Below are 24,785 nucleotides of genomic sequence, written 5' to 3' on the forward strand. Positions count from 1 at the left end.
ACTGCTTTTGTTGCTGCTGTCAAATTTCCAAGTTTGAAAGATGAGACCTCCAAGTAACTTAATTACAAACGTAGCAGATTTAGTATAGATGCATGGAAGAATCATGTGCAGAATGCTTTTGAACCAGTATTACCATGGAATTTGAGATTCAAGGGTAATGGACTTCCTTGATTGTTACAGAAATTGATTTGTTACAAAGAAGGATATCATCATCAAAACTAACATCTGTAGCATCTACAGAAAGATAAATTCCAAGCCAGTTTCTAAAGAAACTGTCTGTAATAGAACCAGTCAGATAAAATTTATATACAGGAGAAAATGGTACAGTACATGACTTCTGAACCCAGGCCAGACCATGGATCCATGACATAGAATGTGAGATTTGTCCAGTTCAGAGAACTGAATTTAAATTCATGCAAATTGTGCAGCTTGTAAGAAATGGGCACATCAAAAAGCATGAACAACAATTATTTGTGACACAATGAATGTCTGCCTCCCAATCTTGTTTAAGATCAATGACCAGGACGGAACACTTGTCGTAACCTTGGATAATAGGGAAAGCTTGCTTGTACAGATCAAAACCAAGGCTGGTGCAGTAACAATTTGCTACTTCGTTACAACGGGAGCAATTCCTGCGATAACTAAAAACAATTTTGCTCCCAACTGCAAAGCTAACTTGTACAAGAAATCTTCAAAAGAATTTTACTATTCTAATACAATACAAGTATCCAGAACAAAGGTAACTCGTGCCAGTGGTCGCCTTCTGACAACTGCTTGTTTAAACAGCTTCAAGTTTAGGTCATATGGAATAGTAGCTCCATCTTGTTCTTAGAACATCTTCAGGTCTGATAGATCATCCATTGGTACATCGAGACCCATAAGATTATCACCGCCAGCATCTGGAAGGTTATCATCCTCAAAGTTCAACCAAGAACCTAAATCTGGGCCTTGGCCTCCCATATCATCAGCAACACTGAAATCTTCCATATTGGGGAGTTGCAAATGTGACAAATCTATGGGGCCATTATCATGGGATCCATCATCATCAGCGCTGGAATTTTGTGATGCAGGCAATTCATCTTTCACCTTAACCAGTTTATCATTAGGTTTTTCACAATAACTTGAAGTCAATGATGGCTTTGGTGCATCAGCTGGTTTTCCAAGAAGGCCATTCGCTGCAGCTGACAACTGAGCAGTCTTTTGTCTCGGTTTAGGTTTGTTTTTCCTCTCACCCTTGGCATTACCCAATCCTGGTCGACCACTCCTAGTGGAACCAGATCTGGTTAAGATCTCTTTGGGCTGAACCTTGCCCTCTCTGTCTCTTTCAGTGCGCTTTCCTTTAGTCCCCCCAAGTAGGGTAGTCCCAAGAGTAGCTGCACCTTTTAGAATGCCACTGCCATTAACTTCTTCAAGAAGAAGTTCTCTCTTTTTCACGCGTGATTGCTCTGGATAAGAAGCTGTCCCTTGCACTGTGTTAGATAACTCCCTATCTCCATTCTCCAGCTTCTGCATATGTTGGGTTTGAACACGAGCAGCTTGCTCTAAAGGGGTGGCAGAATTAGCTGCAAATGCAACAACAAATGAATGCATTTATGTTTCTAGTAAAAATTTGTAATTTCATACTTAATCCACCACCTGTGGCCGCTCACACAACTCTTCCCAAGGCCGTGGAAGAGTATGGAGACTATCTACAAGCTTTTAGCGCAAAAGAGCTTTAATTTGAATATCTATTCATAATACATTCCTACATCAATCATTTTATGCTATCAGTAATAACATAACATGCCTCAGTAAATCAGAATGAAATAGCAAAATTTAGCATACAGATGCACAACACCTGATGTTTTGACATCTGAGAGAGCATGAGCATTTTCAGCAAGAACATTTGCAGGATCACATTCAAGAGCATCACCAAGTATATTTTTATCTATATCCTTCGAGGATATTGAGGATATTTTATCTTTTAAAGCTCCATCTGTAAAGCAACTCTTGCCAGTCTCATCAAACACTCGATACTTAGCCAGTGTCCGTTTAACAAAACCCAAAGTAGCTTGCTTTGTAAGTTTGTTTCCTGCACTCTTAGCACCAGATGCATTTGTGCCTCGTCCCTGTAAAAGAAATAATTACCTCAGACGAGCCTGACAATTAATCTAAACAACAAAAACAGCATAAATTTTTAATCACAGTGTATCATATAAATACCAAAAACAGTATAAAATTGTAATCAGAGAATCATGATTATACCATCATAGCATCATATACTTCAAATTCAATATCATTTTATTTTTCTTCCTCTTATCTATTGTCATACCACCTAATAGGCCTGACAAAATAGTGTTTTCAATCAAATTGTCAATACTGCTGCCCAAAATTCCTTGCACTGTTTGATTCTTGGTAAATGGTCTCTGTATTTTTCTTGTCCGATATAAATAAGTCAAGGTTTTACATGTTCCTTCTCAAATGTAATGATGTGTAATTGGTGGTTGCATAACTCAATCCAACGAGCTGGCTACAATGACTGAGTTCTGATGCCAGTTTAATGTATACCCTTGATTTTTTTGAAAGATATTTAACAAAATTGAATGCCAACATGAAATGGATAGTAACAAATTGTAGATACCATTATCTCTTTTTCAAAAACAATTGTAGAACACAATGCATATAAAGATGATATAAACTAATGTGCATTTGCAAAACATCACACCAGAAACAACTGTAGTGTGTCACAAGTCACTTTTTTGGATTTTCGACTTCAAATTAAAGTTAAATGTGCAAAAAATAAAGAAAAACTTGTTTTCTGCACCCAGACATCCTAGTTAGCCCTGGGTCCACCAGGTTTATCCGAGACAAACTGACCCCCCACGAGCAGACCTTGGCCGGACCCACAGGTGAACCACACCAGGACCGGTACCCAGTGCATACTAGAACAGCAAACCTGGTAACCTAGTATTTAACTATGTAGTTGATCATTGTATTATTTTAAGCAACTGATAGTGTAGCAACCACATTACTCCTGAACTTGGTCACAGAGGTAAATTCCAAAAAATGAAATTTGACCAATCCATGTGCTAAGTGGAAAGTTCAAAGAACCACCATTCTAGGATTCCATAGTGAAAGCGGCACACAGATAAAATTGGTGTTCGGGTCTGTGGCCTTCTATAAAAAGGGTTACCTCACAAAAAAATAAAATTCCTTCAACCACAAATAAGATGGGCTCTGTGCCAATAAAAAAGAAATATAGTGAAACCGCGAGCAGTTACCAAGGATGCTTCACTAAGCAACATATTGAAAAATATGATGGAAGTTCCTGTAGTTCATATTCATAGCATACATAGTGCACTAATTACTAAAGAAGATCTGTCTGGCTAACAAGTAAACTAAGTTACCAGGGTTCGCCCCTGGACCCCCCAGACCAGCCCAGGTTCGAACTGGTCCGTGATTCGGGGCAGGTTAGCTGGGTGGTCTGGGCAGAGTTTGATTTTTTCCCTGCTGGTTCGAACTGCTTGGAACCCAGTTCGAAACTGGGTGGACCATGCCAAAAACTGGCAAACCAAGTTCAAAATTTTGACTAACTTGCGAACCGGTTCCTGAACTTCAAACTTGGAACCAAACTCGAACGAGTAACATAGCAAGTAAACAACTCAAACAAGAAGCCCAGGTTTGCAACACTCGCTGATAAAAATCATCTGAACCTTATTGAATGATGTGCATTAAAGGAGGAATTATTTTGCCATGCGGTTAGCCCCCAGCATAGCATCGGACAAACTTTCCTAAGCTTGTTATCCAGATCAAGCTGTTTGAGCATACAAGGCAATGATTTTCACCCAAATGCTCCTAGCATTGCAACCAACATGCACTGCAGAACTGTACACATTGGCTAGACCTTCTGGCCCGTCTCCAATCTCCCTACAACTTGGCGCTGTCTCCTTGCAAAACTCCACAAGACCATCCTAACACCAAGAGCTCCATACCTCTTACCCCCTTTGATACCCATCATGGACTTGGCATCAGACTATTACTCACTGAGTACCTGTGAAATATCCAAACGCCCTACCCACAGATCCACTTTACAACTTCCTCATGGGAATCAAGGTACCTCTTCTAGCATTCTTTGCACTTGGGCATCATTGAATGAGTGCCAAACACTACACCAACATTGGCATACATCCTTGAGCTCAACTTGACACATTACTGACAGAGCATTCCTAACAAGCAATATCTCGTCTTCGGCATACCCAACTCAATGAGCACCTATGTTGTCATGAACCTCTTTAGTTTGAGTCTATGTGCAAACATCCGCTAGCAAACCACACCAAACCATTGAGAAGCAAGGTTACTGTCTTTCATCCCTAGGATCCACGTAAAAAACCTAACTCTTAAAATAGGTCGGAGGATTGCTATTCTTCACGCTTATGGGCAATATCTCAATAATCATCCTCCCTATGTTCTCCTCACTTAAAATATGCAACACCATTGGTGCCAAAACACTCACAGCTCAAGTACCTTCACCTACTCCATCAAAACTTCACATCATTCAGCTCAATCTTATCAACACCATGTCATCTAATTGCATGCCACCTTGTCAACAAACACTCGTAAGCCTTATCCAAACTGCGATATCCCAATCCTAGTGCCAACGTCTCTTCATCGACTCAACTCTTGTGCCCAAAGCTCCACTTTATAGATCACCAACTCACCATCTTATATGTAAAGTCCCCTTTTCGAATAGGATTTAATACTAATAAACTAAGAAGAAATAATATGATTTTTTTTAGTGATAAAATATATAATGTAGTATTAATTAAATTATTAAATTTAATATATTAATAATAAACGATAAAGAAAATTATAATTATAATTATAGTTGGAATAATAATAAACAACAAAATAATAAACAGAGTAATATATTAATAAATAATTTAATAAACAAACAAGCAATAAATAAAACTAAGTGTAAAAAATGTCAGGCTATTTGGTCATGACTAAGGATTACAAGTACCCTTGACCAGCCGAAGACAGCAGATAATATCTGTAAAAGAATAGACAGACGTAGGAAGGAGTAATTATGATAACTGGAGTACAAGAGACTACCGCATGTTAACAAAGCAAGAATCGACAATAACGTCAATACGCTTTAACAAACAGCTTGCTAATAATGAATGTCTCAGCACCATAGAGACTCAATGATAAAGGGAAATATCAAGACGGGGGGTGTCAGGATTATCACACTAATGATCAACGTAGCTTGTTAGTTGATCCATTAATTATCATAATTATGAAGTAAGGATGTGGATTAATCATCTAATAAAATCATGAGATTCCTATAAAGAAGAGAAATTTCTCATTCAATAAAACTTCTCCTGCCCAGTATGTTGTATAAGAGAACACTCAATTTCATTTAAGGAATGGCATCAAATAAGAACTTATCAATACCAATTTAAGATCAGCAAACAAGATTTAAGAACAAAAACAGAAAGCAACAATAGAGATTCAGATTAGCATATACATAAACTCCATAATGGGAGCACACAAAAATTTCAACATAGCCTAGCAAGGAAGAAAGTTATATTATTACATGCAAATTGGAGCCTCATCATATAGGAAGGGAGGATTAAAGAAGGCAGCGGTAATAATAATAATAATAAGTCATATATCATATTATGAACAGCAAGGAATTATGGATTCATTCTTATAGTCGCCATATGGTCATTATAATATCAGATTATTATTATACCTAAACTCAATAGAAAGGATAAAAAGGAAGTAACCTATTCAATTTGGATCACACATAAAAGATATATTTTATTTCATAATCAAACCTAGGGGGTTATCATCAGATGCAGCTACCCATAGAATTGAAAAGACTTCTAGCATATTCTAGATTGAGATATTAGAAATGAATCTAAATCCATCACATTGGGTAAAAATATCAAGACATGCATTCACAAGTGGATAGCATATATTGGTCCAGATCAACATTTTGTAATAAATGTCTTTAATTATCAAGGATACTCGGGTATAAGTAGAGTTTTGGTTAAGATGAATTCTCTAATAATAATATTATGAGTTAGCAGTACCTTATTTCGAATAATATATAGACACAAAACATTATTATCCTGTAGGAAAAGATCTACAAAATCTCTCATTATGAAGGATTAATGCAGAAAACTTTTAAATCAAAATTGGAAGAGAACTTAAGCAAAGATATACGTCAAAAAGGGAATAAAGATCAAGGACATTCTTGGTGAGTGTAGGCATTAAGGTTTGATTAAGGACATTCTTGGTGAGTGCCAGAGCTTGACCAAGAGACATTCTTGGTGTGTCAAAACTTGATTTAGACATTCTTGGTGAGCATCAAGGCTTGATCAAGGACCTTCTTGATGAGTCAGAGCTTGATCAAGAGACAATCTTGGTATGTGTCAAAACAAACATTCTTGGTGAGCATCGAAGCTTAATCAATGACATTCTTGTTAAGTGTCGAAGATCAAGAGATTCTTGGTGAGTGTCAAAACTTGATTAAGATGTTCTTGGTGACCATTGAGGCTTGATCAAGGACATTCTTGCTGAGTGTCGAAGCCTGATCAAGAGACATTCTTCGTGTAACTTGATTTAGACGTTCTTGGTGACCATTGAAGCCTGATCAAAGACATTCTTGGTAAGTGTAAAAAGCTTGAAAGAGAGAAATTCTTGGTGAGTGTCGAAACTTGATTTAGACGTTCTTGGTAAGCAATGAGTCTTGTTTAAGGACATACTCGGTGATCATCAAAGCTTGGTCAAGCGACATTCTTGGTGAGTGTCAAAACTTGATTTGTACATTCTTTGTGAGCAATGGGGCTTGATCAAGGACATACTTGGTAAGCCTCAATGCTTGGTTAAGCGACATTCTTCGTGAGTGTCAAAACTTGATTTAGACATTTTTTGAGAGCAATGGAATTTGATCAAGGACATTCTTGGTGAGTGTCAGAGCTTGGTCGAGCGACATTCTTGGCGAGTGTCAAGATATTCTTATGAATGTTGAAATTCCCAAAAAAGGATTAAGATAGAGATTCTATCCCCCTTAAGGCTCATTCACACAAGAGCAGAGACACCTATTAAAGGAGAAGAAAATAACTACAACAAATTAAGATAAGTTTTACCTTTTGAATTGTTCTTAATATTCATTTTTTTAAGTATTATGATGAAATGTCTCTCAATTTGATAAATTTGTATTAATGAATACTTTGCAGCTCTAACTCAATTTGAAGTTTTCATCCCAGGGTCATCAAACTGATTTTTAGTGTTACATAGCAGGGCATCAATCATACCGAAGTATTGTATTGCTTGAGGACAAGCAACTTTGGGAAGTGCAGAATGTACAATCCCGTTTTTGTAGGATTTAATACTAATGATAAAAGAATAATACAACTTATTATTTTATTTTTAATTTTTTGAATGATTTATTATTTTATTAATAAAAAAATATAATATATTAATAATAAATGATAAATAAAAGGCAAGAGCCTATAGCACAATGGTAAATTACTAAATTGTGAGCCTCTCATTTGGGAGGTCGTGAGTTTGAAATTGCTCAAGCTTAATGCATTATAATATTAACCTGAACAATAATAATAATAATAAATAAATAATCTAAGCTTCAGCCCATTATGTATCAAAAAAAATGATAAATAAAAATTATTATTATTACAAAAAATACCTATAATAACAATAAACAATAAAAGTAAATAATAAATATAATAATAAGTAAATAACCAAACGAACAACAAACTAATAAAGAAAAAGTAATATATTAATAAATAAACAAACAAGCAATAAATAAAACTAAGCCTAAAAAAGCCATCCTATTTTACTATGACTAAGTTTATGACTACCCTTTACTAGTCGATGACAACAGATAATATCTGTAAAGAAATAGACGGAGGTTGGAAGGAGCAATTGCAATACTTGGAATACAAGAGACTATCACATGTTAACAAAAGAAGCATCAACAATAATGTTGGTATCGCTCCACCAAACAGCTTGCTAATAATGAACATATCCGTACCATACGGACCCATAAATAAAGCGAAATATCAAGGCAGAGGGTGTCTGGATTATTGCACTAACGATCAACATAGCTTGTTAGTTCATCCATTAATTATCATAATTATAATGTAATGATGTCGATTGATCATCCAATAGAAGGATATGATTCCTATAATGGAGAGAAATGTCTTGTCCAATAAAACTTCTTTTGCCCATTACATTGTATAAGAGAACACTCAATTTCATTTATAGGAGGGCATCGAATAAGAACTTACTAATACCAATTTCAGATCAGCAAATAAGATTTAAGAATGAAAACAAAAAGAAAGAATAGAGATTCAGATTAGTATATAAATTAACTCCAAAACGGGATCACTCCAAAATTTCAACATCTCCTAGGGACAGGGTTATATTATTACCTGCAAGTTTGAGCTTCATCATATAGAAAGGGAGGATAAAAGAGGGCAGCAAGAATAATAATAATAAATCAAAACTATATTCTAAACAGAAAAGAATTATGATTCATTCTTATAGTTTCTATATGGTCATCATAAAATCAAATTATTTTCATGCTTAAAGTCAATAGAAAGGATACGGAGGAAGTAACACTAATCAATTTGGATCAAACGTAAAAGATATGTTTTGTTTCATATTTACATCTAGGGGAGTATCATCAGGTGCAGCTACCTATAGTATTTTAAATACTTCTAGCATATTCTATATCAAGATATTACAAATGAAACTAAATCCCTCCCATTGAGTAAGAGTATGAAGACATTCATTCACAAGTGGATAGCATATATTGGTCGAGATCAACTTTTTGTCATAAGTGTCATTGACTATCAAGGATACTGTGCTATAAGTAGAGTTTTAGTTAAGAAGAATTCTCTGATAATCAAATTGTGAGTTAGCAGTCCTTTATTTCTCATAATATTTAGACAGGGTACATAACAGCATAGCGTCCGAACTTTCTATGTTAGTCAATTGCCTTCCTTGAATAAAGGGCTTCCCAATCTTCAGGTACCAAAATTGCACATTCTGATTCTGGCCACATAACCATGTCATCTACTAAGTCCCCTAGGCCTAAAAACCAGCTAGTCCTCTTGTCACCTCAAATGCACATCCCAGACACGCTTTCAATCTCGACCACATCCTAGACAAGGAACTCTCATTTTTCCTCACTCAACTTACTCTTGTTGCTCAACCACATTGCCCTACTCTATGGCCCGTCCATTCAAAACTACCTCTCATGATCCTATTATGATCTCCCACTCTATTCTCCTACCATGTGGTTCCGCTACATTGTCCTACCATGCAATTCCCTCTATGAACTAGTAACTTTGTTATCAGGACATATCCCAAACATAGAGCCCAAATTAAGCACTAAGTCCCATAACTCATCAAGCCAATATTTACAACTGAAACCCCCCTTGACTCTTGTCCACCCTCTAGGCTTTACAAATATGACAACTCATGTCCCACCTTCATGATCCAACAATGTTTCATTAATTAAGTACCCTTTAAAAGTTAACTTTGAAACTGCAATCCTCTACTCCATAAACCAAACTAGCTCTGTGAGCCTTTCCACGTATTCCTCAACACACATCTTCACTTCCCTGATAAGCTTCTAGTTCCAACATGGATAGTTTTTCTTTGATCCTACTTTGTTTGTTGTTCCTTTGTTCCCAATCTACTAGCTCCTCCCTCAATTGCACATTACTTCATGACTGCATGGGACTCCTAAAACCAACTCCATTCCTTTATCCCTATTGTTGTTTTGCCAAACTCCCTAGGATGCCATAGCACTAACCAAACATTGCTCCAATGTTACTCTATATTTAGCCCTATCCTTGAACAAATCTACTCCTTTTTGCATTCCCAGGGATGACTACATTCTTTTACTCGATCCTAGGCCCCTTTTATTCCAGTTGGATCACCCAAACTCCCTAAGCTAGATGTATGCCCAACTATGTGAACCGTGCAAGTGAACATCATGTCCTTCCCCACATGAACCAATCAATAGATCCCAAATCCCTTGCATTACCAATGTTGCCTATTGATCAAGTGTGGAAATCCAACTTTCTCCAACCTTGTCATTCAAATGTACTTCCTTCCGCATCCATGCTTCCCTCAATAAGCTCCCTGAACTCTTTCTCTATGGCCCATCCAAATACTTGTTCCATCCCAAAACCCCATTCTGACTCAATAATACTCCCTAACCAACTTGCCATTCGCCCACACCTTCAATGGCCTCGATACTTCTTACCTCATAACTAGAAGCTCCTTGCAAAGATTCTTTTCCATCAAGTCCAACTCTATTTCCAACTGATGGAAATACAACCCCCATGGTGTTGCTAGTGTCATCTACTCTAAATCACTGACTTGTGAGAGACCCACCCTTGAATTCCAATACTTACGGAGGTTCTATTTCCAACTCATTTGATTTGCAACCCAAACAATCACAGCCGCTTTTCAACCATCCTATTGTGGGATTTGTGCTCTGCCCCTGCACATCCAATCCAGATGTGTACAAGTTCAGACACATATGGATGCACCCAGAATGTGCACCCTGGACTGTATATTTCTATAATGTATATTTATTTATTTATTTGTATTTTTGGCATTTGGCATTGATCAATGATGAAGTATCATGCTATCAGATGACTTAGTTTTACATATATATATTCCTTTATTTTATTTATTTATATACACATGCACACGTACACAAATGCATCCAACTCCGCCTCCACACCCCCCTCCCCCCCCCCCCCCCCCCAAAAAAAACAAAAAATTCCACCCATCCATGTTTCGGGTTCTCATACCAGCATCCAAACTAGTAACTAAGACCATCCCTAATGGATCTTGTGAGAAGTATTGTCACAATTTTTTCCTAATTCCAAGTCCCATCCATAATGGCCTTACTCTTTGACCATATCTGAACTCAATAACCAGTTATCTTATCTCAGATTTAGATACCAACTCTAACATCAAGCTATAGCTTTGACACACACTCAGCCTTACATAGCTTATATATCAACCTATCCTTCCACAGCTCTAATACCAACCTAACAGTCATGATTTCAACTTCCCACTCAAAACTAAACTCAACTTTACAAACCAATTTGTCCAAGTGAATTGAACTACACCCTTTACCTAAGATGCTTCAAGCATCACAACCAACACACACTATGGAAAAATATGCATTGTGCCAAACCTTTTACTCGTGCCTCTAGCACTCAATTCTAAAGTTCCAATCTCCTTGCATCTTGCAATCTTGTCCTTGCATTCATTGAAAGACCATCCTAACACCAACCCATTTGTGTAGGTTCCACTTTTCTTTAAGTACTAACAGTTCCATAGTTCTCACCCTCTTTGCTACCCATCACAGACTTGCCATTGGACTAATGCTCCCTAAGTACCTATGAGCTATTTCAAAGACCTTCACATTTGGGACCTTGTCCACAAAGCACCTTTGCCTCTTTCTCATGGGACTCAAAGTCCTTGACCAATTCCAACATTCAAAGATATCAGATTTCCACAATCCATCTGAAGTTGCAAGATAGTTTTGGATTTGTTTGTGTAAAAAATTTTATCATCAACATTTTGGATCATACTACATGATCCCTCATTGGGATGCAAGAGAGGAAAAAGAGAAGAAAATGTAGTATCATTTCAGATATTGATGATAAAAAATCTTAAGAACTCAAATCCAGAAAATATCTTTCATATTCCAACATTCTCCACACTAGGCAACCTTGAGTGAGGGGCCAGCACTATATGCAACATTCACATGCATCCTTAAAGCTTAGTGCAACACAAATCACACATAACATCCGCAACCTGTAAAACCTCATCTTGGGCTAGCCCAACTCAACAAGCAACTTTTCCATCATGGACAACTTACACAGAAGTCACCACATGTTATATCTAACAACTACACTTCACTGGCTGAAAACTACATGCCAGCATCCACTACGAAAACTCACCAAACCATTGGGCGGTAGGGTTGATCTCTTTCAGGTCTAGGATCCATATAGAGAACCCAGTTCCAAGATTGTGTGCCAGTACTCTTCTTCATCCCCAAGGGCCCCTAGATATCTCATAAGCCTTGCAACACATTTCAGCATTCAAATACTATAGATGGTATCATGAACACTTAGATGGCACTGGAAAAGGTCAAACCTAAACCTACCAGCAAAGTTCAGATTGTAGATCATTATTATACCATCATTTGAACTTTGCTCAGAACCAGATAAGTTTGGCAGAATGGGTCCATTTAAAATGTTCATCTGCAGACAACGGTTGTTTTTCCTCCTACAAAATGAAGTTGTAAGAATTATATGCATCCTGCAGTTTCAATTTCATCTCAGTTTCTATTCTACAAGTGAACTTGGTACAGACATTTGCTCCATTCAAACTTTAGCCTTAATATCTGATACTTCATTGGTTTCCCCTTTCTCTTATTGAATATTTATCTAACCTTTATCATCTGGCATTTCTCATACGACCTCTTCTACTGCTATTTGTCTGTTTATTGTCAAGACGTATATTGGCTTTTCTCCCAACTAGCAAGGGTGTGCAGTTGAAGTAAATTAACTTTAAGTAAACTGTTAAACTTACTGGGTATGTACAAAACCAAAAATATACGTGATGCAGTGCCAAGGACACCAGAAACATATCCCCAGATTATGGTGTATTTTAATTTATCTTGATATTGAAATATTTGTGACAACGTATCCCCATGTGACATGATGAAAAGAACATGAAATGCTTGCTGAAATAAATAATTATATATCCTAAACTTAAGCAAAAGTACTTCTTCATTTTCAAGGCAAACAGGAATAGCAAACAACCCCAAAAAGATCATGTGAAAGGGTTTCCTTAGGCAATCATAAGAATATGTATAATTCTGGCATATTACAGCACCATTACTTCAAGTATTGTTGATATGATCTGGGCACTTTTTTAAGGATATAATTTGCATTGGAATTGCACTGTTCACTTTTTATATTCTATCCTGTACATTTCTCTGCGACATTTCTTTTCAATAGTCTTATTTTTGCATTTAGTTTCTTCATAGACAATGAAGATTAGCATATATGGCGATAAGATCAGTTCTCATACTCAAACACTTATCTCCATAGCTGTAATGGCTCCCAAAATGATCCACAATACCCATATGTAGGAGTATGGCATAGTATCACTCACATAAGAAAGAAAGAAAATGAATGAAATGCAAGAGAATTCAAAGGATATTCAACATTCCTGACACATTGCAACACTGGTATTTCTACTATAATTTATAGGTATTTCTACTATAATTTATAGAAGGCTTGTAAATTTTTTGTGTAGTAATTTACATTAGGGCTGTTTTTATATATTTTTCACCCTGAGTAGTTGTATTTTAATTGCTGCATGGAGTTTCTTCGTGGGCAGTGTTGAGGTGGTCTTTTATGTGGAAACAAAAAGTGGTCCAGGTATTTGGCAAACAAAATTTCCCATAACCAGAATGACTCCCAAAAAGGACACAAAATCATGATGGAGCTACAAAATAAAAATCAAGTGAATGAAATGCAATCTATGCAATTCCAAATTGTTGAGTGATTATTCCAAACTCAAAGAAACATATTTAGCATGGCAGTGATTTAAATGTATAGATTTGCCATCCGACATCACATCATCCCATCTCTTTAAAACTACAAGATGTTAGGTCCTGGTTGAGCATGAATTCTGGTGGAAACTCACTTTTCTATTGTTATTTCAGATCTCTAATTGTAAATAACACAGCTGCTGGTCTACCCATCATACATAAACCTTGAAGTAGAAGCCCCCTGGACACATGAGAAACTCTGCATCTCTCTCCTTGAAGAGAAAACAAATTTTCAATAAAACAGCCTTTCTAGATTGTTTTCCTTCAGGTACATAGCTTGCACAACGTCAGAATCTAATAGAAGCTTTTGATCAGAAACAGAGATGCTTCTATAACAACTTGTAAAGCTCTGGGGGAGCTTTCTTCACTGTGGGTTGGCCCTTTGCTTGTAAGTCCTTAGACATGTGACTCTTATATGTAACCCTGCAGGCTTGAAAGCCAGCATAAGTACAACCAAATCTACTGGACAACTCTAGTCCTAAAATGAAAAATACTTACAATATGTTTGGAACTTTGCTATTTAATTTTCCAGTATATCAGTTCAAAATTTCATGAGAAAAACCCAACTACCATCAACATTAAAAATTCGAATTCTATGAACAACATCACTACACAACAGTCCACTGTATACTGCTCCAAGGTTAACTTCTCTAGGATTTTACAGCTGCCCATTTTAGTGCAGATCTGCTACCTATTTAACTTCATTAAATGGTCGAACATAGAACCCTAAAAAAATGCTTCTCTAGAGTTTTAAGAAACTTCCTCTGTACTTTGCACTCAGTGTGCATTATGCTCAATTAAAACATTAAATAGTTGTAAAGTCAATCAAAGACCTTACTTTTTGAAGTACACTAATTGTATATTTATTTATCTAACAGAGCATCATTAAATGTTCAAGCATTGAGTAAAGCATACATTAAATGGCAGAAGTCTTCTTATTGACAAAATCCTTAGCCATCTAAATACCATATCTGCTTTATAGAACTTTTCCAGGTCATCACAGTATAAGTTTTATATAAAGACTTCTACATTTGGATAACTAAATTAAGACAAACTCTCAATTGTTAGATCAAGAATTAAGGCGCTAAGAAGACTAAGCATCAAAGAACCTTAAATACATGCATGGGTTATTTGAAAAGATTGGTGTATATCTCTGTAATCAATATGCAAGAAGAAGCTAATAACTAATATAAAATCAATAGAGTAGTTGAAATAGTGTTAGAGAGCTTACCGTGTGCCTACTATATGCTAGTTCCACCAGCTTGTTCATGGCAAGAATTTCACGATCTCTAAACACGTTATTAACAAAAAAAAATAAAAAATATTAGGTACTCTAGATAAACTAGAAAACAGCTAAAAAATCATTATGATTAAGGTGCACCACAAATTTTTATCAACTCTCTATTTAGGAAATATAGAAAGTAGTGCCAGTACTAAGCATGTATTCATGCCCAATGATAAGCCTAACTGTCTATTAATGCAGAGTACTGCTTCTCCAAACAAAATTCAAAGTGAGCAGGTGAAGAGCACCAAGAAGCTTCAATAACAATGTTATTGAACGAACATCTGCTGCTAGCAAACAAGATTATTATTCACTGTACCTTTCTTCATCTTTCCGACCTTTGATAACAGCCTTTTCCAGTTTGTGAAGATGCTCTTTGGTTTTTGATTTCTACAGAGGCAAAAAAGCATGATAAGATAGTTATGCTGGCACTCGTCAAATACAAAAATAAATACCATACTCAGAAAATATTGTATGGTAACTAACTCTCATAAAAACAACTAGCATAAAACAATAAAACAAAATTCACTTACTTTATAGAACAATGACATCAGTCACATTGACAACATCAAAAAATGTCCTATCTAGAGGATTCTGTGATTTCTTCTGGATCTATTTAATATACATACACTTTTACCATGACTCATTGTAACTTGGCCATTATTTTCAACTTTTAGGAGAGGTAGAAATGATAGGAATACCACCATACTGCAGATATTTTAATGAAAAATACCTGTTGTTGGAGCTCATCCTGAAGCTTAAAAATATCTTCCTTTATTTCCTCGTCTTCCCTCTGTGCTAGATCCGGCTGTAAAAGGGAAGTTGCAGTATATTACAAGAAAACTGTAGATGAAACTGAAAACCTAAAGCAAGTAATTTCAAAATACATGATAATACACACAACTGCCATAAATAATGATTGAGATAACATTAGACTAGAAAAAATACCACTGATTCTGGAAATAGTCCGATGCTTTGGAGCTCCAACAAAATTCGCTGGTTAAGGTCCATTTCTTGGTATGGAATGTCGAGGTCATATGCAGCAATACCCGAAACTACTCCAAAAGTTTGACAATTGGATTTCAATTCATCTTGACTCTTTTGCCCTCCATGTGTATATTGTTCATCCCAATCTCTAAAATCTGCATTAAAACCTAAAACCTCTGATTGTACTACAATATCATCTTGCATGAAATCATCACAGACAATATTTTCTGCATTATAATTCTGATGCCCATTAGCAAAATGACTCTTGTGATTAGAATAGTCAAGCATGTGATGCTTCCAATTTTTCATCTCCACTTCTGACTCTATCTCCAATTCCAGTTTCCCAGCATTTCTAGTCTCACTTTCAATCTGAGTACAATTACCACGAGGAGAATCATCACTTGTGTAATGAACACAATCACCTTGTCTTCCATCATAGAAGATTCTGTTTGCTTCCTCCAAGTCTTCTTCAACAATTAAAGCTGAAAGCAATCTTTGAGAAAGTGGAATCATCTTGTCAAGCCACCTAAATTTATCAGGCCTCTCAATATCATCTTTGGCATTCAAACTGCTAGAAGGCCTCAGGGACTCATTATCCATGCACCCATTCGCCAAATTTCCTTGACTTAGGTTTGCTGGGAGAGTACTGCAAATAAGACCCACCTAGCAAAAGAGGAACTATTTGTCAAAGAATAGCACTACAAAGAATTATTTTTTAAATGTGCAAAATTACGAGAAAAACAGTAAAATAGTAAATTGAAGGTAATTGTGAACCCATAAAATCTCTACACCTATGAACATCATAAAAGCGTGAGCACTTGATGCTTAGTGAACAATATTTGGTACACTAAATGAGTCATTTACAAGACTCTAAAAGGTGCATTGAAATCAGATTCTCATTTCTAATAAAAACTAAGATGATCAATTAATGAACTAGGCATGCACCTTTCCACTTTGATTACTGCCAGAAGGACTCATCAGAATTGCATCTACGTCATCTAAATCTCTAACCTGCATCTCCCAATCAATACATATGCTGTCATAAACTTAGACAAGAATCTAATTGAAGAAAACAACACAACTATATAAATTACCAGAAATATATGCTTTAATCTATGTTTTGGAAAGTACTCATGCATGGGAAAGCGGTTACCAATTGCTCAATATAATCTAGGTCAGCCTGAGTGAGATATGCAAAATATGGTTCTATTTGCTTCCAAAAAGGTCCCGAGCATGCAGCATCTGCCACAAGTACTTCTAGGTCAGACAAAAGCTCTGAACAGAATCATTCTAAGCAGCAGAGATGATTTTTAGAAACTTAAAATTTGGCATATTTATAAAGACGCCATTCAACTCAAAAATCTTACTGATATTAAGTGAAACTTCCTCAAAATTTCAATTGAAGTAACTCTATTGCGACAAAAAAAAGGATTTGAAACAGAATCTCGTATCTGACTTTAAAATAATTTAAAATTTAGCAAACAAAATGGTGAATCACAGCAACTGGCATTTTCAACTCCAGGTCTGACTATGTATCCATATTCTGAATTAGTGCCAATTGGCCAATCCTTAATTGAGTAAGTCTTGAAATCATACCACTTGCATTGTTAGCAGCATTTGCAGCTGCCAGGAGTTCTTCACGATCATCATCTGATTCCCCTACAAAGATCACCAGGCAATCATTATCATTACATGACAGCATGGAACAATGATTCTCAAGGTCCATAGAGAGTTGAGCATTAAATTTTTTTAAATAAAAACAGCATGCCTGTGAAATCTGGCAATCCATTGTTTATTGGCCGCCTTAGACGTGTAATGGGTTTTCGATCCAATGATGTCTTCTTGGTTGGAGGTCGACCTGTCTTACTGAACAATCCAATAGGCTGTTACCACTCCATGTATATGTAATAGCCATATTTTTCCAATAATACATGAGCATTTAATCATGCCAAACTAGAATTGTATAAATATAAAATCACTCACCTTTCTACTTTATCACTGCCAGGCCTATTACTTCTCAGTTGCTTTGTCGTCGGAGGATTTTCAAGTTTTCCACATGGAGGAACATTCACTCTAAGAGGAGTACTAGCCCTTCCACTCCTTCCTTGTCTCCGGACACCATCTCCACTTTCTTCCTTGACAGGTTTTGTCTTTTTTGGAGGCAAAACCAATGATCCAACCTTCTGACTAACAGGAGCAATTTTTTCATCGGCTTCTCCTTGTTTCTTGTTCTTGTCCTTGCACTTGTCCCCAGCTCCTGATTCCTCACTCTCAGAAAAGGCAGTTAAAGAGATTTTGTCAGTCTTTAATCTGCTCTGTTGGAGAGCACTATTGTTTGAAGACCGTCTTAAAAAACCTTGGCCATTGCTTTCAGTTGAATCAGGTTTAGCAACAGACTCGGGATTTGAAGATGCCTCCACCAGTACATCATCGCGATTGGAAACTGGGGGTACGGTTGATCTTTTTGTGCGTTGATTCTTTGGTGGCTTTTGCTCAGCCCACGGGGCCACAGGAGCTGATGAAGATCCTGTAGGAAATGGACGCTTGCGGCTGTTTGAACCACCAGTGATCTGACCTCTGTTTGGATTTGATGTCCGTTCCCAGCTATCAAATGTAGAGGTGCGTGAAACATTTGGAGATGAATTTGCAGATGCACCTGAACCTGAGCGAGGTGCACGAGATGCCTTGCCTTTTGTAATTGTGGTGGGGCTTACCGCATGATTTTCATCACGGACATTTGCCCTGAAAATAAAATACCATTCAGATATTGAATGTTAAGACATATAAAGTCAAATGTTACAAACTATTCCAGACATTGACAAGGGAGTTGAGTATATACTTATGCTATTACCTATATTATATAGATGCGTACATGACATAGTCTCTTAAAAGTATGAAGAACTGGTCTCAAAATGGAACAAAATTAAAAAACTTAACCTTCATTGTCATATAAGCAATATCAAAGTATGCCACAAAAGAGGAAAAGGCAGGCCAATAGCCTGAATTTCATACTTAATACTGTTCTTAGGAATTATTCGATCCTTCTCTGAACCAACAAATCGATCCCTCTTCTCATTTGCAGGAATTGCACAATCAGATTCACTTCTTGCCAAAGCGCGCACATTTAGACCACCTGGTTGAGAGGGGTTCTCCATCTTATGGATAGAAACAATCCCATGAACAGGACCAGACCTGAGCAAAAGTTAAATCCCAACATTGAGGTGAGAACCTACATTTGGTAATCATGTAGATTAATAGAATAATGTCCTTCAGCCAACTCTTTTGATCAAAATGCACAAAAGAAAATTCATGTTCTTTCAAAGAAAGAAACAATGCTCCAGGGAATGGGATAATGAATACCTTCAGTAAGCATTTTCCTCTTCCTAAATTACACTAGAAAATGATACAGACAAAGCTCCACAGTGAAGAATAATGAATTTCTTCCAAACACATTGCTTTTTAAATTACATAGGACCAAAATACGAGATTATGAAGAGGACTGAGAGACAGATATTGAATATTAAACTCTAGCAAAACCTAAATGACACAGACTTTCCTATAAATATATAAGAAAATGCTCAAATAGTTATCCATATTATCATTATGAAATAAAAAATAAGCTGGGATAATAACGGGAGCTCAAGGACAATAATTTTGTCCAAGAACATTAAAACTGTATACAGATTCAACACAAACCATAACTAGTCACCCAAAAGAGTCCCGTGGTTTACTTTACTAGTTATAATTTACAATGCTGCTTTAAGGCCGATTACACATCACATTCCAGTTAATTTTATGAAAATCTGAAAAATGATATAATAAAAGAGAGGTCGGAACATTTTGATCTACAAGAATGTGAAATACTTAAATGTACAACAAAAAATATAGAATATTAAAGTGAAATTTCAAGAGTTCTAGATCATCATTTACAAAGCATTTTTTTTATTACTACATCACATTCCAGGAAAACGCTTGTAAAAATAATATCAGCCACTTTACACAAGTGATGTTTTATTCATAAAAGGAAGAATATTATAGAAAGGTGGTTATTTATTTACTATTTTTAACTTATCATATTAAAGCCAAAGTTAAAATAGGATGTCAATCATTTTTAACCTTAGGTAAGTACACCAGAAATAAAAGATAATGGCAAAGGATAAAAGAAGATGCAGGTGACCAAAAAGTTCGATCTTTGGGCAAAATTACAGATAAAACATGTGGCCATTTTATTCTAATGTCCATTTATTCAAGAGGCAATATTCTTTCGAAAGGAATCTTATTTTGAGAATTCTAAGGACAGAATTCTCCAAAACCAGATATTTCCAATTGAACGCCAAAATGAGGCATATTGCTGTTCTGCTTCTTTAATTTACTCACATATTTTCTGTCAGCTTTATTTTTAGTATTTCATATTCAGTATCAACTAATTTTCAGTCCAAAAATTTAAATTTCATTTTTAAGCACTACACTAGGTTTAGAATTTAAGATATAAGTATTTATGCAAGCTTAATAAATCAAAATATACCGAAAAGATAAATAATTTTACAAAAACCACATATTACTTTCAATTGAATGCCCAGAAAATATGGCAAAAAAGGCACATTGTGGAAGATCCCCATTTGGGAACATTACAGATGCACATTATCATCCATGGCTGACCAACAATTTGTAGTATAGAACGAATTCAAAATGAGAAATAATTGGCTACTTTAGTAACCTTCCAAAAATTAGAATAAAGAGTGGTAAAAAACCATTAAAGTGGATTATCTAGCAGCTTCTGCGGGTAATAACAGAGACCTACTTACTAAAAACAATTATACTCGAGAGAACTGTTCAACTAATAGCTTTGAACTTCTGAATGCATAGTCTTTAGATCCTCTAAGAAATCTATTGTCTTTACAGAAATTTTCAATGCTCAAAATTTACAGGGTTTATTATATTTCCAAAAAATTCAATGCTCAAAAGTTAAGAATTTATTATCTTTCCCAAATATATGATGCTCAAAACTTAAAAGTCTGACAGCATCAGTATTATGATGCTATTATGGTACACATTACCATTGACCACAAAGATTTTAAAACAAATAAGCATCCTGGATAGAAGAATAAAATGTGTCGATCACAAGTCCTACCTGAAGCCATGACCTTCACTTGGCCTTGAGCGGCTCTCAGTGCTTAGCCTTTGTGGTATACCCCGTTTATAATCCCTATCTCCATCCAACATTCTATTTGCTACTGTATTAACAGAAATATCTGATTTCATTCCAGTACGTCTTCCTTTCATTTTTGTCTTCTCCCAGCTTTCACTTCCAGCTGGTAAGTTTCGATCCTTGTCTTCTAACTGACTCACAGCATTTCCAGACCTCAAAATGTCTCTTTCCCTATCTGTCATTCCAGGTGGTCTAAGCAAATTGTTGGGACGCCCATCCACCTAAGACCATTCATCAACATTAAGCAACACCTCAGAATTTTATTATAGTCTTATCCATCAGTGGCAGCATGGACCAGTTCAAAAACAGTCAAGAACAATCCTGAACTATTCCAAGGTGCTTGAGATAATGTGAGATTCAAATATCTCACACTACTAAGCACTTTACCATAAATCACAATTATTTTCCCAAAAAAAGGAAACAAATTCTAAACCCTAAATAGTTTTATCTAAAATGGCCATCTCTCTTTCTATTTTATTTATTTCTAGTTACAAAATCTTCAAGAATACTAGAAACATTCATTAATATAAGATCAGCATCTACAGCACGAATGAAGATATGGAGAGAAAACTAAAAAGTTGAAAACCAAGTCAATCAAAACAGTTGTTTAATGAAATTTTCAACCTTCTTAAAATTCCTGAGCTCCTATTACCAAAAAATAAAGTAAAACTAGCAGATCTGAATGTGGAAGAAAGAAAATGCTGTGAAACAGAAAAATGTAAGGATCAAAAAGTATATTTTGGGGAGGGGCGTTTCTGATACAAACCCGCATATCCATCATGGAGGTGCGAACTCGTTTATTTGGTACAGTAGATTTCCTGTCATCGGGTTTTTGGGAACCAAGATCTGCGCAACTTGAAGCAGTGTGATTTTGAGGCCCAGCCTTCAGCAAATTTCCACCCAAAGCAGATCGGTCAACCGAAAACAATGGATTAGGTGCTGACGGTTCTGTTCGAGTCCGTTTTCTTGGCATCATTGGACTACGATATTTATCTAGTCTGGATATGGCTTCATTCAAAAACTTTATCCGATCTCTGCACAAGAGATGAATCACATTAAGTATGATGAAGACAATGCACACCAGTGCCATTAGCATCCAAACCATGATTACTAATTACCAACCCTCACAGCATCCGGGACTGAAAAATGCATGTAACAATTCTATATTCTGCTCGGAAATGCTTCTCATACAACCCACGCAATCACTACAAAATTTTATGAAGTAACCTAGCTATAATCAATAAAAAGTAAGGAAATATCTTTGTCTTTAGAAGCAATATTACCTCGCCTTGAGGGAATACTCAGTCACACAACTCCTTACTCGCTTCAATTCTTCTGGTCCAAGAGAACAAAGAGGTTTGGCCTGCAAAGGAGCCAATGATGGATCTTCTGCTACATTTCCCAATGCAGCATTAGTCACCCTTTTCAGTTCTGGATAACGAGCATATTTCTGATCTCCCATTGACAGTGTATCCAGAAGTAAAATCTGTGACAGAGGCAAATGTTCTCCATGTACTGATGTACTATTCCTGGGAAAATTTCCTCCAGCTGTTAAAATTCGGTTGTCAAGGTTTTCTCGAAAGCTGCTTGACCTTTCCATGTTTGAAGCGGTTGAAAAATGACTACGCTGCCCATTACAATAGGGAGGAAAATTTGATCCATCTGGGCTTGAGGATATTTCAAACCTTGAAGTCCCTGCCATTTCTCTGATTTGTTCAAGAGCTCAATATCCTCAATCTATACCAGATGAAGTCAGAGATCCAACACCAACCAAGTAATTGCCACATAATTTTTCAGCTATGGCTTCATTCAAGGATCCCACTGGCTAAAGCATTTACTTAAATCTTATTGAAGATCACAATAATCAAATTAGTAGATACTATGTCCTGACACATTGACTCGCATATTCCTCTATGCAGAGAATTGTGAAAATCTGTCAGAAAGACAATATAAATGCAGTTCTAAGATTAGGCTGTTATAGATATTCTGGATCAGACTGCATAAGTAAATTGTCCTCAAAACAAACGCATGTCCCATTGACAAAAAGCATTTAATATAAATGCAGACGGATGAAAATAAAAAGATAATTAAATGTCAATGAAATGTCATGGCAATTTAAGCATACACCAATAGCTATGAAAGATCAAAAAAAAAATTATAAAACATACAAGAAACTCTAATTTGCCGAACTTGTTCCCTTATTGATTTGAAGTGTTTTTCAACCAGCTAGAAGGTATAGCCATCAAACAGGAAATATACAGGAACAAATCCTTTCCTAATCTTCCGCATTTCAGACCACGAGCTAGTTTACAAGCTAGGAAGCCAACCTCTAAAACCGAACAGTTTCAAGATTTTTAACTAGTATCCCTACATCTCACTGTCTCGTGGACAATTTGGATATACAATAAATAAGCATTGTATAGACACATGTTAGCTGCAGATAATTGATGCCCACTGCGTCCAATCAGAAAATGAACAAATATCGACAATTGCTTGGCATAATTCAAGCCTGACCAGGACTTAAACTCGTCCAAATTTGTATACAGATTACAAACTACAGAGACACATAGGGATAAAGATAAGCACCAAAGACCTTTTTACCAAAAGTACGAGCTCTGCAGCTACCGAATACTCTCACAACAAAGACAGTTTAACATTGCCTTAGAACTGATATCGGTTATAAAAAATCTTAAGACAATTGGCTAATGGGAGTTGAGTAAACATGTATCAGATAGTTTTCTATTAAAAAGGGAAATGTTAAAAATAAATATTTACTTCATCAAGCTTTGCACCCAGCAGTGGGCTTGAAAACAAACTAAGTACAACAAATGAGTGATAATGTTTACAGGTTTACAAAGCAAAATGGCACCGATCTTGACAAAAGAAGCAACGAAATCTGCTATATTTTGACACCCATTTACTCACTTAGCTTCCACAAATCCAGACACTCAGCAATTAGCCATTACAACCCAAATAAATCCTTAATTCTTTTATAAAAAATGAATTAAAAGACAAACGCATTGTAACCCTAGAATAATTGCCCTTGCACAATTACTTCGTAAAGCAGAAACATATTTAACCCTAGAAGATAGCAACGCAGATCATATGTACACAATTCCAACTTCTTGCTCGCTCTAGCTCCTTGTTTCACAATTCGATATTTAAACACTTACGTATAATTTAAGTTGACTGATAAATAATCGGCAGTATTTATCAACAAATAATTTACGATTTTCATTTCATCAATCTACAATGTTCAAGAAATTAGCCTGTTGATTACTTGCATAAGTTCGAAGCAGCATGCGGGGCATTGAATTCTAGGGTTAATTAGCAGATCACAAAAAATTCCAGTCCATACCTGTGCCGATCACCGCAGTAGCCGTAGCGAATCCGCGACCAATAACAGAACGAGGGTTTGTAAAAGTTTTAACCCTTTCAATAGCATGCAAATATGCTCGACTGTTTAACCCCAGAAAAAATAATTTGTATAATTCAGCTATAGATTTCTTTCATACGACAGCCATGGTGGTTTCACTAAATATGGCACCAAGTAATATACCTCTCTCGGGGCAGATAAATAGAAAAGGTGCGAACAATTAGGATTGTGTTGTGCGTTGTGTAGGATTTTGTCCCTC

The 24,785-nt window shown here is 36.1% G+C and overlaps 1 protein-coding gene across 1 annotated transcript; it reads right to left on the reverse strand.

Annotated features, from left to right (window-relative positions):
• Nucleotides 1-260: 260 nt before the first annotated feature.
• On the reverse strand, nt 261-24,785 carry LOC149531694 (serine/arginine repetitive matrix protein). The gene is made up of 16 exons (XM_089810970.1): nt 24,509-24,785; nt 22,434-23,083; nt 21,917-22,184; nt 21,073-21,371; nt 18,954-19,133; nt 17,925-18,683; nt 17,710-17,807; nt 17,538-17,600; nt 17,095-17,183; nt 16,887-16,952; nt 15,903-16,604; nt 15,688-15,762; nt 15,274-15,344; nt 14,904-14,961; nt 1,838-2,108; nt 261-1,562 (listed from the first exon to the last, which is right to left on the reverse strand). Exons 2-16 carry the CDS (start codon nt 22,850-22,852, stop codon nt 829-831), a joined length of 4,152 nt encoding a protein of 1,383 aa, XP_089667096.1. The 5' UTR covers nt 22,853-23,083; nt 24,509-24,785; the 3' UTR covers nt 261-828.

Source organism: Cupressus sempervirens, chromosome 11 (assembly GCF_028749045.1).
Source record: "Cupressus sempervirens isolate cs-2001-9-10 chromosome 11, ASM2874904v1, whole genome shotgun sequence".
NCBI lineage: Eukaryota > Viridiplantae > Streptophyta > Pinopsida > Cupressales > Cupressaceae > Cupressus > Cupressus sempervirens.